This window comes from Rhinatrema bivittatum, chromosome 1, assembly GCF_901001135.1.
Source record: "Rhinatrema bivittatum chromosome 1, aRhiBiv1.1, whole genome shotgun sequence".
Taxonomy (NCBI): Eukaryota; Metazoa; Chordata; class Amphibia; order Gymnophiona; family Rhinatrematidae; genus Rhinatrema; species Rhinatrema bivittatum.
Genome location: NC_042615.1, coordinates 559104349 through 559119865, shown reverse-complemented (window position 1 = coordinate 559119865; position 15517 = coordinate 559104349). Strand labels below are relative to the sequence as shown.

Genomic DNA, 15517 nt, shown 5'->3' with positions numbered 1-15517 from the left:
GTGATTCATTCATATTAGGATTTGTATCTTTCAGAAAGTCTGCCAACTGCTCTGGAACAAAGAATATATATATATTATTTCTATACTTAATCATGCAATTACATGGGTACTTCAATAAAAACATTGCTCCCAAGCTTAACACTTGAGGTCTCAGGTGTAAAAATTGCCTTCTCCTTAGTTGTGTGAACCTTGCCAGATCTGGGAAAGCAGACGCTTTTAACCCCAAAAAGAGCTCATCCCGAGTATGGAGAACTTTTGAAGTAACCATTCTCTGTCTGTATCTAACAGGAATGTAACTATCAGCGTGGCAGGCCTGACTTGATCCGTCTGCGTGGATTCTAAAATGTTTGTTACATCGAGTTCCGGTTCAGATGTAGTTGGTAGTAGAATCTGGAATCCCTTATTGTTTAAATCTAAGTTCTTCTTATAGGATGGAATATAGTATATCTTTGACAGTGGTGGAAAGGCTTGTTCTGGAATCTTCAATATTTGGACCAGATATTTCATCCACATATCTCGTGGGGTAACCAGTGGGTCTTTTTGGAAAGTTAATAAACCTCAAGTTTTTCCCCTTAACTTGATTTTCCAACTGTTCCATATGATTTGATAATAACTGGTTTTCCTTGATTAATTTTTCTTGAACATCCAAAGAGTCTTTTAGTTTCCCTTCTAAAAATATTACTTTATTTATGTTCCCTGATTTATGTTCCCTGATGTTTCTTTCTCCATTTTTTTCTATTCTATTAGCCATCTTGTTAATATAGGCCGCTAAAGGGTTAAATTGTTGAAAAAGATTATCATTGACGTTTTGTATTGCCTAATGGTTAGAGCAGTGGGCTACGAACCAGGAGACCAGGGTTCGAGTCCTGCTGTCGCTCCTTGTGATCTTGGGCAAGTCACTTTACCCTCCATTGCCTCAGGTACAAACTAAGGGGGTCATTTATCAAAATGCGCTATCCAGGTAGAGAGTCCATCAAGCTAGGTTGAGAGAACCTTGCACAAATATCATCTTGGAGTGAGTTTCCTCACTCCGTAGGTCATCAAATCTTCACAAGAGACCACTGTTCTGTTCGTACGTCTCACGTTGAATGTCAGTGGCCCCTAACCCCCTCACTACTACCTAAATCTCACCTCGAGTTACTAGGTGGGCCACCCATAGGGATACAAATACCTAGCTAGGGAGAGGACATTATGGCTAGTCTCTCTCTCTCTCTCTCTCTCTCCTCCCCCCCCCCCCCCCCCAAATGGTTGATTGCAGGAAATACAACAGGTATGGCACTTATCACAAAGTCTGAAAATGTTATCGCAGTTTGCACTAACTTAGCTCTCCGCATAGGTAATTAGTGCAAATTGCAATAAACTGTATATTAGAATAAAACACACCCCTTTTACTATCGCATGTGATACTCATCACATTTTGATAAATCCAGGCCTTAGATTGTAAGCCCTCTGGGTGATGGGAAATAACTTCAGTACCTGAATGTAATCCACTTGAAGCGCTGAAAAAAGTGTGAAAGCGGAATATAAATATAAATAAATAAATATATCAAGTGAATTACATCAGGTTTTTAATATTTCTTTCTTAGTAGGAAAGTAAAAGTTTTGTACTTCTCTTCCAGATAGTGGTTGTGGCTGTGCTATCCGTATCGTCTCCTGCCCCGCCTTGCTCCACGATAAACCGCTGCTCTTCTCTGGCTTCCCTCTCTCCTGAGGGCCTGAAGCCAGACTCCGATCTTTCACCGCGTTGTTCCGGGGGTTCTAAGATGTTAAGGTTGTATATCTCAGCAGGGTTTGCTGGAGGTCGCCGATCGATCGGGGACAGAGTTATTTGCAGCTTTTGTGGGGAGCCGGTTCCTGCTTCCTTCCGGTCTCCCCACAGCGAGCCCACTCCCGATTTCACTGTGTCCCACATCATATAAAGATCCATCGGGCCGGTAATTGGCACCGGAGTGGAGGCGGTAAGGGCCTCGTGCTCCTTAGCCCTCCGCTTCCTGGCTGAGTGAGGCATTTTCTTTTAGGAAATTTCTAAATCTGACCGAGCAGACTTCATGCGACTCTCTTTAGTTCCGCCATCTTGGATCTCCCTGTCTGTCTTCGTAATCTGGATTTTTTCAAGAGAGACTCGGTACTTTATGATTGGGACCACAGAAGGTCGGGGAAGAAAGAACAGAGTGCTGACTCTGGGAGTGGACAAGATCTAAATTTTGGGATATAAAGTAAAGAAGTTTTTGGATTATACATGTTCTTCGTATCAGAACTACTATTTTTTCTGCTGTTTCTGCCTGTTTGCTTTGGACTTGAATTTTGTTTATGCTGAACTAGTTATTCTTGCAAGTAAAAACATTTTTTTTTTCCTGGAGCTCAGTTGGCCTTACAGGAGAGCCTGCTTTAAATCCACAGGACGCAGAGACAGTAGTCCCCAACCCTAGCTGAGTGAATCCAGTGCTCTGCAGGATTGGGAAGGTTACACTTTATTTTAGTGGGTGGATGTGGAATGGAAGGGCTCTTGGCCCTATTGCATTTCTTTATTTGGATAGGTAGGAGGGAGACTCAGCTGGCTAGACTTAGGGCACTCAAACCATGTTCCTAAACTTGACCTGCTAAGTCATAGTCAGCTAGATTTGGGATGATTTTCAGCTGATATTCTATCTGGTTAAATTCAACTGAAAATCATCTTAGCTTAGCAGCCCAAAATTTGGCTAGCTAAATTAGATACTGGCATGTTTTAAAATTGACCCCAAAGGACAAGTGTCACCCCTTTCTTTCATTGAGCTTTAGGTGATGGTATAAGGAAAAGATATTTGGATGGTACAACAAATAATTTATAAACAAGTTAGTTGCCCTGCAGCCTAATGATAATAGTACTCTACTAATTCAAAGTATTCTAGCTGAGTGATCATGATATCTGACTGTAGGCTGGAAACATATGTATGAAATCTGACTTTTGGCTATTCACCAAGTATAGGGGGCATCCCTGTGATATTTTGCCCCTCCCCGACAAAGTTAGGTCGATGCCATTTTGGAAAATGGTGTTGACCAAGCCTAGAGCTAGGAGGTGCTCTGAGCCCCCACACTGCTACGAGTGATACATTTAAAGATATGGGGCCAGGAGGTGGGGAGGGCATGTAGGGGCCCATGACCACGATGGCATTTTTTGGGGGGAGGGGTGTAGGCCTACCACAGATCCTCAGGACATTAGTTGTTTTCGGAAGCGGTGGTCCAGGGGAAGGAGGGGATTGTAGTGGCCCCTGGGGGGTTTCTGCTGCTGTGAGGGGGCTTTGGTTGGGCCAGGGGGAGTGACTGTAATGGGGAGGGGGGAGTGGCATCACCACATGATTTTCCCTATTTCTTTCTTTTTACTTTTTCATTGTGGGGCTGCGTTGGCAGGTGGCTTCTGGTTCAGCTGGGGGCAGGTCTATGCAGACTCGCAAGGTCATTTCTGTGTGTAGCTAGCATTTGGTCTGGGAGATGTTAGGATATTTGGGCTGTGGCTTGAAGGGACATGATGGTTGTCCTTTTAAGCAGATGAGGGGAAAAATGATGCGTTTTTTGGTTACTTCTGCCTTTAGTTTCTGAGACATGGTTTATAACTTAGAAAGCGATGAGGATCTAATGTGAAGGTCTTATTTTTATTGCACGTCATTAATGAGTGGAGACATTTATTTATTTATTTAAAAATGTATAGTCTGTATTATCATCAACTCTAGGTGGATTACAAAATTACATGCTGAGAGATCTGTGTTTTCGTTATCTTTACATCATGTTACCGAATGATATTTTTTCAACTTAGATTCCCATTCTCTAGCACCACGAGTTACTCCGGCGCCTTCAGATCAACTTTCCTATTTCCAAGTCCAGATGTGTCGAATTGAGTTCATATTGAATCATCTGTAATTGTATGTCAAATCTTGCCCACTACAGTTGCTATTAAATATTGACTAGTTGTAGTGCAGGGATGGATTTTCAAAAGGGTGCTGAGCATCCATCTTAGGTAACTAAATTAAGCTTATTTTTAATCACAGTCTAGCTGGCCAAGTTGTGGCTGTAAATTCACCTCATTCTAAAAATCAATCCCTAAATTTAAGATTCTATTCAGTCTCCTTCATTTAGACCTAAGTTAAGTGCCTAGCACTGAGCCCGTAACTTTCTTCCTTAACCTGGCTCTGCCCACTTTTTAGGTGCCTAAATGTAGGTGCTAAGTTGGGGGGGGGGGGGGGGGTTCATTTAGGGAGATCTGGATGTCAAGCTGGTTTGTTATATACTATGGTGTGAATTGCATTCCAGTCAGGAGGCTCTGTTGGCTGTCCCCAATATTAAGTTGTTGAGGAAAGCTAGGTTGAGAGCTAGAACTTTCATAATAAAGGCTTTTACTGTCTGGAATAAACTGCCTTCTGAGGTCAGGTTAAAGACTAATTACCTGGCCTTCCACAAGACGTTCAAGGGTTGGCTCTTCCCATGATGATTTGAGAGATAAAGTTGAGAAGAGGCTTTCTGGTTTTAAGCTCTTATTCAATTAAGTAATGTGTTTATTGTTTTGGATGTTTGTACTGTTTTGGTTGTCTGTTTTATGGATATCTAATTGTGTTTTTTGTTCATTTGTTTGGGATATATTTATAGTTTGTTTTAAATGACTGATTATATGTATATTTATAGGTGTTTATGGTTGTAGATTGATTTGGACAGTCCTTAAGGGGAGGGAAAGTGGATAAATATATTTTAAATTTTAAAAAAAACTCCTTAAGGGAGTTATTTTTAACTTGCGTTATGGCATTTTTGCATGCGTTAAGGTGTTAATGCATAGTGCAATGCTAATTTTTTAAATGGGGAGGCGTCAGGGGCGGGAGTTTTGTAAAAGTGGGCTGGTTTCACACTTTGCGAAGCCATATTGCACACCTTTTTCATTAGTGTTAAGCTGTGCGATATGCCCATAATGCAAATTGTGAATTATTTTTTTTTTTCACAAATTGTGTTTTGGGCATTTTTAGACTGGGAAGGATTGGGGGAGGGACCTGAGAGGAGGGAGAGAGAGAGAGACTGACTTCTGGGGTGGCATTGTAGTAAGCAGCTATTTATGCTACTCTAGGAGTCTCACCTAGTAACTCGAGGTGAGGTTTAGGTAGTAGTGTAGGGGTTAGGGGCCACTTTGACATGCAGTGTGAGGTCTACAAACAGAACAGTACACTCTTATGAAGATTTGATGTCCTTCAGCGTGAGGAAACTCGCACAGCAATAAGATTTGTACAGTGTTCTCTCAACTTAGCTTGATGTCACCAAAGTAGAGAGTCCATCAAGTTAGGTTGAGAGAGAACACTGTTCAAATTTCATCTTTGTGCGAGTTTCCTCACTCCAAAGGATATCAAATCTTCACAAGAGTGAAACGGTAGGAAATGCACTTTGCAGTAATACCTATGCGAAGCACTAAGATAGCACAAATTGCGATAAATAGGCTATTACCATAAAACACACCCCTCTTCTTATTGCATGCGATAGTTTGATAAATCTAGCCCTAAGTTAGGTGTTTAACTGTATATAGGTAATACTTAAGTATAAACTTTCAGGATTCATTAATATTGTGTTTGCATGCATATTATGCAAAATTTCATCCGCAAAGGAGGATCTGAAGTTAACTTTTCTTGGATTATAAATTTGTTATACTATATGGTTTGTTTTTTATCATCTATAGGCAGGAAAATTGTAATGCACACTACCTTATGTGCTTGAGAATGTTTCCTTTAACTTGCATCAGTAGACTTGTTGAACAGGTTTTGTAGGGAATAAACAGGTGCCACATACCAGTTGCCAAGCAGGAAAATTGTTATTGCATACACACAGGTGGCTTTCTTTAAGGAACAAGTGAAACTGCGTAGTTGAAAAAAATAACAAACCATGACCAACACGCTCATCAGCTTCACTGTGATGTTGCTAAAGCATTTCCCAGTAATAACATCAGCAGCCCAGAAAATGAGATGTCATATGGAGAACGTATTGCCAATGCTAAGCTGCATGGTTGGTTCTGCAAATATTCTATTACTAGGCAATGATGTGTAGCTATTTAATTGGGCTAACTGTGTCTCAAAATGAGGGTTGCATGCTCAGATAACAGAGATTGATCAGTATGGAGATTTAAATTCTTGCCCCCACCCCCAAGTTATGAAACTTGCCATGAGTTTTTCCTTTGCTTGCTTTGGATTCCATTTTTTATGCATATTAAGTCATGCCAGACAAATTTGATCATATACCAGTATTTAATTAATATTTTACTGTTGTTCTCTCAAGAAGCATATTAATACTATTAAGTTGGAACCATTCAGTTTTAAAGGATTTGCTATCCTGTTTTCTCTTTCTGTACTGAAACAAACAACCTGTATGGAAAGTGTAATAATCATGTTATTTTTTATATAATTTTTTCTTTTATTAACTACAACTACTACTGAACATTTCTATAATGCTACTCAATGTATGCAGTGCTTTACAAACAACACACAAGAGACATTCCATCTAATCAAGGCAAACATGCAGGTCAAGAGACAATGGTTAAAGTTAGTTAATAAGGCTGAAGGCAGACTATCTGGTTTAAGATTTAGAAGTAGCCTCAAAAAGGTGGGTTTTAGATGGGATTTAAACAAGGCAAGAGAAGGAGCATGACACAGCTCAGGAAGTCTATTCCAAACACATGGTGCAGCCAAGTGGAAAGTCGGGAATTGGCAGTAGAGGAAAAGGGCATAGATAGGAGTGACTTGTCTGAGCGGAGTACAGAGAGAGAGATACGAGAGGTAGTAAGGAGCTGCAGAGTGAAGGCATTTTTGTCACATGAGTAAAAGGAGCTTGAACTGTATGCAGGAACAGATTGAGAGCCAATGCAGTGACTTCAGAAGAGGAGTAATATGGGTGTAATGACTTTGGTGAAAAATATTTCATGCAGCTGAATTTAAGATGGATTGTAGTAGAGAGTTGACTCGCCAAGAGACCTGTGAGGAGCAGGTTGCAATAGACTAAGCAGGAGGAAATACAACTACAACTGTTCATATTTTATGGACATACATCATACTTGATATGAAGTTTAACAAAAGTCTAATTTTTACAACAGATGTAACAATATATATAGTTAAGACCATCAGACTTTAAGTGTACAGCCAAAGGCATTCCTTTTTTCAGTTTACAATAATATACAGATTTATTAGCTAACAATCAAACAGAATCATAACAGTTTATACCCAGCAAGTGGATTCTTATAAGGGGTGATTTTCAAAACTGTCCATGTTGGGACAAAGACCATGCGTACCTTTTACCAAGTTTCAGAGAGAGAGAGTACATGCACAGTTTCACTTTGAAATTGGCTGTGGGTACAAAGTATGTGCAGTCACTTGCATCTGGGTTTTTTTTTTTGGTTTTTTTTTTAGGTAGAGTTTTGCTGGAAAAGCATGCACAAAGATTTGAAAATGCTATCAGCATGCATTTTTTCCCTCTCCCAATCTAGACACACCTCTGGAAATGCCTCCTTTCAATGTGGCTAAAAGTACACATGCTGTGGAACAGTGCATGCACTTTTAGCTTCATTAAGGGAGGGTTATTTTCAGGTGGCCAATTAATTTTTTTAATTTAAAAACATAAATCCCCCATTATCCCAGGTTCTGAACAGTGAACACAATTTCATTCACAGTATACATAAATAGGCATAAAACAGAGAATACTATTAATACAAAATAAACAAACACATAAAAACATTAGATACAAAAGAGGGCTGCTGTAAAGCTCAAAACTGATTCTTAGAAAGCCTAAAACTCAATAGATGTCAAAAGAACTGTGCAGATAAAAATACGCATATGAGGTACTGTACTGATTAAATTGTTACCATAATCCTAAAACTTTCAGTAAAATATAATGCAGATATCAAAATACTGTGCAAAATATGCAAAACTTATAGAAGCCCAAAAACATCTGTAAACACTGCTTCCTACATTTCTTTATACAGACTTCTTTCGTAAAAGACTCAGGAAATGTGGGTAAAATATTCTTACCCACATGAATTGCTTTGAAAGTTGTCCTATTCTGGGGCAGTTTTCAAAATTACCTGTATAGGTGCAAAGATCGTGAGTACTTTTATCTACGAGCTTTATACTAGTACTTAAAATGAAACTACAAGCATACTTTTCCTTTGAAAATTGTCCCAGGAAAAAGTATCTGCACAGATTTGTACCTGCTTTCTGTTGGTGTTTGTAATTTGTACACTTGTAATTTGGAAAATGCAAAACTATGCACATTGTTGCCTCTCCTAACCTAACTCATTATCTGAGCCTGTCTGCTTTTACCCAGGTAAAAATACACACATTGTGTATGTTGATCCCCATTTGCGCTTATATCTAGGGAAAGGATGGCAATATTTAGACATTTTATCTGGATGAATCGCCATTCACTAGAGATGTGCAGCCCCCAAAATTTCATTTCATTTTATTTTTTTCTGATTTTGGTTTAATGTTTATTTTGTGGAACCAAAACAAAAACTGACTCCCCCCCCCCCCCCCCAAAAAAAAAAATATCCTAAAACGAGGCTTCACCAAGATCTATCCCTCTGCCTAGACTCCCTGTGAAAACATTGCTGGGTACTGCCCCGACAGCTACTTACCCTTCCCCAGCCACAGGGCTGGCTGTTCAAACACGGAGCTGTAGAATAAAATGCCACTAGCCGGCCTTTAGACCAGTACTAATTTGACATCGCTGCAATGCTGCTATTGCCGTTTTTAAAGGACACAGGCAGTGCAGAAGGTGAATGGGCATTCCTCCTGTACTTTCACTAACTGGGACCCCTAAGGAAGGAATAAGTGGAGGCCAGGGCAGTCCTCAGCCCTGTCAACTTTTATAGGGGAGAGATTGGTTAGAGGGGCCTGAGGTGATTCTGGGCCCTGAGCCCCAGCAGCTTTTTTGGGGGGAAGTCTCAAGGAACCCCATCCCGGTAACAGAGTGTTCTTTTTTTTTTAATTCATTTTTTTTAATTGAATGATTTTTATTTTTAGAACTAAAGGAAAAGAAAACATTTTATTCGTTTTTTCTTTCTTTCTGTTTTAAAAACAAAATGAAACAAATGCACATCCCTACCATTCACCCAAGTGGGGGTGGCTTTTGAGAATTTCCCTCTTATTGTTTGTTGTGTTTTTGTTTTTACTCTTAATTAAAATGAGATTTTTGAATTATCACTTTTTAATTTTAGAGCTCAGGATAAAGCAGCTATGCAGCTGAGTGAGCTGGAAGAGGAGATGGACCAGAGGATACATGCTGCAGAGAACAGTATAAGAAAGGAGGTGAATCATTTAGATTTTTTTAAATTTATTCTAGGAAATGAGGGAGATATGTATTCCTCCTTTTGGAGTGTAGCAAGAGGATGAAACTTTAGATTATTTGCAAATTTGTTATGATTGAATGAAATGCTGAGAGAATGAAATAGGTGGGCTGGTATGTTTTTGTGCCCACTCTCCCATAAGTATAGACTACAGTGTATGAAAGCAATGGTCGGCAGTTGAATTTACTGCCTATCTGTAGTTTTAGTCCTTGCCTTCTGCCTAGGATATCAAGGTTCAGGTGTCATTCTTGTTGAACATGCTGCTATATTTGTGATTATGAATTAAAGTACATTTTTTAAGGCTCTTCCGCACCTAGGGGTTTCAATAGTCTTCTCTCTCTTTGAGTGGTGGAAACATTTACACTTTTTTTTTTTTCATAGTAAATATTGAGAACCTTCAAAAGTAGACACCATGCTGGAGGGGTGACATATACTTTTTGTTTTCTTTCTTAACATTGTGGATAATAGTTATTCAACTGGATTTTCAAAAGGATTTTTCCATTGATAGGGCTGAATTAGCCATGTGATGTGGGTGATGTCATCTGGCGGCACTGAACGGATCTGTCTTTCCAAGCTACTAGAGCTTTGAGCTCTACTGAGCATGTGTGGGATTTCCACGTGGGCATTGCCTCACTCTCCTCAATCTGTTTTTCTCTAAGTTGTCCATGGATGGCTTTTCTGTCTCTCTTCACATATTTTTCCTTAGTCTAAAAAATATTTCTAAAACTCGCTGTTTTAGCGATCCACAACAGCACTTTTCAGTGCTTCAAAGCCTCGAAGCTTCAATTTAAAAAAGAGAAGAAAAATTAATCTTCCAGAACATGGCGACAAAGAAAAGAATTAGTAGCTTTAAATCATGCGCCTGTGATCAAATCATGACCGTCATGGATGGACATGGGCAGTGTTATTTGTGCCTTGGTGCGGATCACAACCAACTGAACTGTCCTGTTTGTGAACAGATGTCCCCAAGATCTCAAAGATCTTGAGTGGCAAAAGAGAGCTTAAGGGCAAAGAGAGAGAGCAAGTTGGCTTTGAGAAGTCATTAATCCTCCGCCTCCTTCAGAAGCAGCCGAAGCAAGTCCTCAGGAAAAAGCTCTTCACACCCCAGGTACGTTGAGCCCTAGACAGCCATGTTCCACAAAGTCAGTCAGATTGCCTATCAAGGCAAAGCATCACGACTCAGATGCACTCTGTGCATTTTACAGTGTCTTCTAAAAAGAAGAAAGACACCATGCAGATCAAGCAAAATTTGCATCACAGAAAGATGCATCAAAGTCATCAATGCAAACGACGCATGCAGCCTCAGGACACTTAATGCATGACACATCAAAACAATCAACGCCTGCTGCACCAGAGTGCCTGACACATGGAGCATCTGTGCACCTGAAGTAAGGTGCATCATACCATTTGATGCACTGAAGCACCTGACATATGAAGCATTAGACCACGGCCCATGGCATGACTCACTACTCGACGCATGCTGTGTTGAAGAAGCCATCGCACAACACATCAAGATCCCCGACACAATATGAGTTGAAGGGCTCAGGACATAAGAAAAAAGAAATCTTGACACACCAACAGTCAACATTGAAGCATGTATCAATGCAAATTATAAATACCTTGACACAGTTGGTACAGAAAGAGGCAGAAATATGCCACATCAGTTCACATGAGGCTCCAAACCTCTCTCTGCTATCTCATCACGCTACAGCTTTGACAATCAAGACACACAGATCATCCAGTTACTATTCCAGTGCTGCCAATGTGCCCAGGTGAGCACTAAGCACAAGAAATATTAAAAACTGCCTTACCTACCCAACTATATGTGGTATATGGTGCTTCAGTGATGGAGGCTAGACTTTGACTGCCGCCTCCCATTACCAGAGCACTGCCAGTCTCCCAGTTACTAATTCAGGCTCTTTGTCTACAATCTCTGGAACTGATTTGTTCAGTTTACCACCTATAATAGAGTGGGAATCTGTTCTAGTCTCAAAGGAAGAAGCTCCTCCACTGACACAGCAAACGACAGAACAAATAACTGAAACAGTAAGCGGTTTCTTTGCTTTCTTTGTTCCAGAACTAGAACAATCAAACTTACCTCTAATCTACCATATCTAGCCATACTCACCATAGAGAATCATGCCAGGTGCTCCACAACTGCCAACATCATCATCTTTGGGGTGTATGCAATCAACTTAGTGAGCGACTACTACCTGCCACAGCTCCCTTTGGATTACAGAATCCTTAACTCTTACCACATTCCTCATGGTCCAGTATTCACTCACTAGGTAAGATCTCTGCAGCAACACTGGCATTCTTTTAGATCTTCCTCTGGGGCCATCAGACCAAACTTCTCCACTGGAGGATCTAACATACTTAACATTTATGGAGAAAATGGGCACGGTGATTAACATAGTAGTGTGTAAAGATCCAGATCCTAGAGCAGAAGTCAAGGGCATACTAAAGATCCTCGACATCTGCCTTACCAACCCATGAAGAACTGGATATCATCTTAATGAAAGTATGAGAAATGCCTTTCTCGAACATCACAGTCTGGATCTGAAATTTCGAATGAAAAAGTCACCAGAATACAACTTCCCCCCAACTTTGGAGAATAGTAGTATTGGAATATTCCCTCAAAAAGTTAAGAAAAAACTGTCTTCAACCAACACTCCATCCAGGAAAGATTACTAAATCCTGGATGACTTTGGCAAAATGTTTTTTCAGGGAATAATGCTAACAGCAAGGATCACAAAACACTAGTTTTATGTGGTCCAATACATCTGACTGTAACCAGAACTCAAGACCCTTCTTTCATTCAGAATCAGGAAAACAGATCTTATCAGCCCCCTTCTATGATTTAGAGGAAGACATCAGTTACCTACTTTGTTCAGTATATGAATCTTTTGATACCAAGGTTCGCACTTCTGTTACATCTATTGGAGCTCACTGCATGGCATAGTTAAGAGTGAGCAGTATTCGAGAAGATGTTCATGAAAAGCTGGCCAACTTGGCCTGTCTTGGTGAAAATCTGTTCAGTGAAAAATTAAGGGAAACTATATCCCAAAACATAGAATAGAATGTAATGGTCCTATCACTCTCCACAACATCAGAACCGCTTCCCTCTAGCAGAAGACTGTGTCTGGCATATAAACAGCTTTATTACCCTAGGAGACCTTTATTACCATCAATACCATCTGCTGCCCTTACCAGAGCAATGTCAGCAAATGCACCCAGCACTAGCAAGAGGTTGCCCAAGAGAGCGCCATCAATAAAAATCACAACAGCAGCGAATCCAGGTCGAAGTTTTTGATCAACATGGTACCAGTGTCAAATAATCTGGAGGGAGGCCTCCTGCGCAATATAATCAGATGGCCAAATTTTAAAAGGGCCATGAGAGTGCATTTTCTGAAGAGCCCGGCCACACGCATAACCCTGTTAAGCACCGACATGCTGGGCCCTGCAAAGAGGTGGGCCGGGGGGACGTGGTCTGGGCAGGGGTGGGTGGGCCGGGATAGTGCACACCAGCAGCCAGCCGGCGCACGGAGATTACATCTGCTCCCAGGGAGCAGTAAGTATTAAAATAAAAAAATTAGGGATAATTAGGGTTAGCTTAGGGGTCGGGGAGGAGAGGGGAAGATGTGGGAAGGGTAGAGTTAGGGATAGGAAAGTGGGGGAGGCCAGATTGTGTCGCTGCATGTATTTTTCTAAAATTCCCCCTTGCGCGCACAAATCACGGGCCGCCTGTACATGCACACATGGATTTTAAAAACCAGCATGCATGTGCGTGCGGCCATCGGATTTTATAACGTGCATGTTATAAAATTGGCGCGTCCATGTGCATGTGCCAAGAACCGCATGCACGTGAGTCTTAAAATCGACCCCAGAGATTCTACTACCAATATTTCCTAATCTCCAAAAGTCAGGAAGCCTACAACCCATCCTAGAGCTTTGGAATCTCAACCATATTTATCAAAAGAAATTCAAAATGACGACCTTGACCACTTTTCTTCCTTGAATTCAATGGGGAGATCGGATGTGCTCTCTGGATCTCAGGGATGCATTTGTGCCATACACATACACCCTTGTTTTTGGTGTTACCTCGGTTTTAGAGTGAACACAGTTCACTACCAATACAAAATATTTCCATTTGAACTGTCAGCTCATCCCTCCCCCCCCCCCCACTCCGAGTTTTCATGAAATGTCTTGCAGTGGTTGTAACTTATTTACGGCATCAGGGAATTCAAATGTTCTCTTATTTGGATAACCAACTTCTTGCAGCCCCAAAAAGGGCCAGTCTTCAGGAACATTTACACAAAGCTGTGAAAACCCTACAATCCCTGGGATTCCTTGTTAGTTTCGAGAAATCAGTCTTGGAACCTGCTCAGCACCTACAATTTATTGGAGCTATTAAAGGTTTAGGGCATTTCCAATTCAGCCCACTTCACATATAGCTCCATGGCTCTCTTTGTGTGCAGGTTTGATAAGCATGCTCATGGACAAACGATTGCTTCAGAACTGCAGCTTCCATGAATCTTTCCAAAAAAGATATTATGGATATTGGGCAATAATTTGCCATGAGATTAGGATCAAGAGAAGCCTTCTGTAACATAGGACAAACCCAGCCCTATTTTATTACTGCTGGCATGTTGTCTTCTGATAAAGAAGCAATGACTATCTTAGCAATTGAAAAACTTAAGTCATCATGTAAGAACTTAAGACTGACAGGCAGATTTTAGATGCCTGGCACGCATACATTTCGGCTTTTACGCGCACCGGGCAAATTTTCCAAGAGGCTCAAGTGCCAGGCCTCTTGGAAGGGGGAGGGGGCAGGCCAGTATAGAGGTCATCTGTAGGGGTTTTGATAGGGAAGGAAAGTTCTTTTTGGTTTTATTAGATCTTACAGCAGCATTTGACACATTGAACCATAATATCTTGTTGTCATGGCTATCGAATTTGGGGTCTGCCTCAACTATGTTGACTTGGTTCAAGACCTTCTTAACCGATTGAAATCAGCAAGTAGTTTTGCCAACTCAGGTGTGGCCAGCTGCTTGCCCTCTTATTGGCATTCACGGAGCGGGATGCCAGTGGCCAGTAGTTATTGTTCCACCTTCACGGAGCGGAAGGATGGAGGGCTGCTATCTCCAAAAAAAATAAAAAAAAAACCAAACAAAAAATAATAACAGGGGTGGGTAAGAGTATGGGGCAAGGGTGTGGCCTGCTTGTTGCAGCAGTTGCTACCCCTAATTGAGCTGGATGTCACTTGGATGCAGATAGGCGCTGCTCTCTAAATTGATGGTGGGGTGGTGGGGTGGAGGGGAATTAGGGCTGGAGGGTACTGGAAACCAATAGTAACAGGTGGGAGAGAGAAAAAGGGAAATAAAAATGGATAAAGTGCGTAGCTTGCTGGGCAGACTGGATGGGCCGTTTGGTCTTCTTCTGCCGTCATTTCTATGTTTCTATGTTTCTATGGATGATTAATATTAAGAGATTGGGATCGGAGGTATTGTGTTATTCTGGTTCAAATCTTACCTAACAGATTGTACATAACAAGTAAGGATTGCTGAACCATTTTCTGTTTCTACTGGTGGACCACAGAGGTCTGCACTTTTTGCTGCCTTATTTAATATAACTATCTTACTCCATTATGCAAATTACTTGCAACTCTTGTGGCAAACTTCAAGTTATATGTGGATGACATTCAATTTTTTGTCCCTGTGATGTCTTGGAAACAAACCTTCGAAGTTACTGTCTTTTTTTATTGGCAATCAAATGGTGGCTATTTTACAATTATCCCTTATTGTCAATAAAATTGAATTGTCATACTGTCTAAATATCCATCGTATGATCCTACAGTACTCATTTTTGAAGGTTGCTAATTACTCATAAAATCTTATGTTTGCAACTTAGGTGTTACTTTATATCTGGCCTTATCAATGCAAGATCACACTAGAACTTTTGTGAAACTCACTTTTTTCAAGCTGCAGAACTTCCGCAGATTAAACCCTTACTATAACCAAGTGCTTTTCGCACTACATTGCAAACTTTGAATTTTCCTACTGTATAGATTATTGCAATTCTCTTTGGGGTAGACTTTCAAAGGGGTACGCGCTGCCTGTTCCCTCCGAGGCTGGAGCGGCCTTGGAGGGAACTTTCCTTCCGCCTCCCCTCACCTTCCCCTTC

At 40.9% G+C, this 15517-nt stretch overlaps 1 protein-coding gene across 1 annotated transcript in view; it reads left to right on the top strand.

Annotated features, from left to right (window-relative positions):
* Positions 1–15517, top strand: part of RASEF (RAS and EF-hand domain containing) — a 214722-nt gene that overhangs the window by 89702 nt on the left and 109503 nt on the right. Inside the window, exon 3 of the mRNA XM_029616719.1 lies at positions 9206–9296. Coding sequence (XP_029472579.1) covers positions 9206–9296 — 91 coding nt within the window. The remainder of the gene's footprint in view (positions 1–9205; positions 9297–15517) is intronic.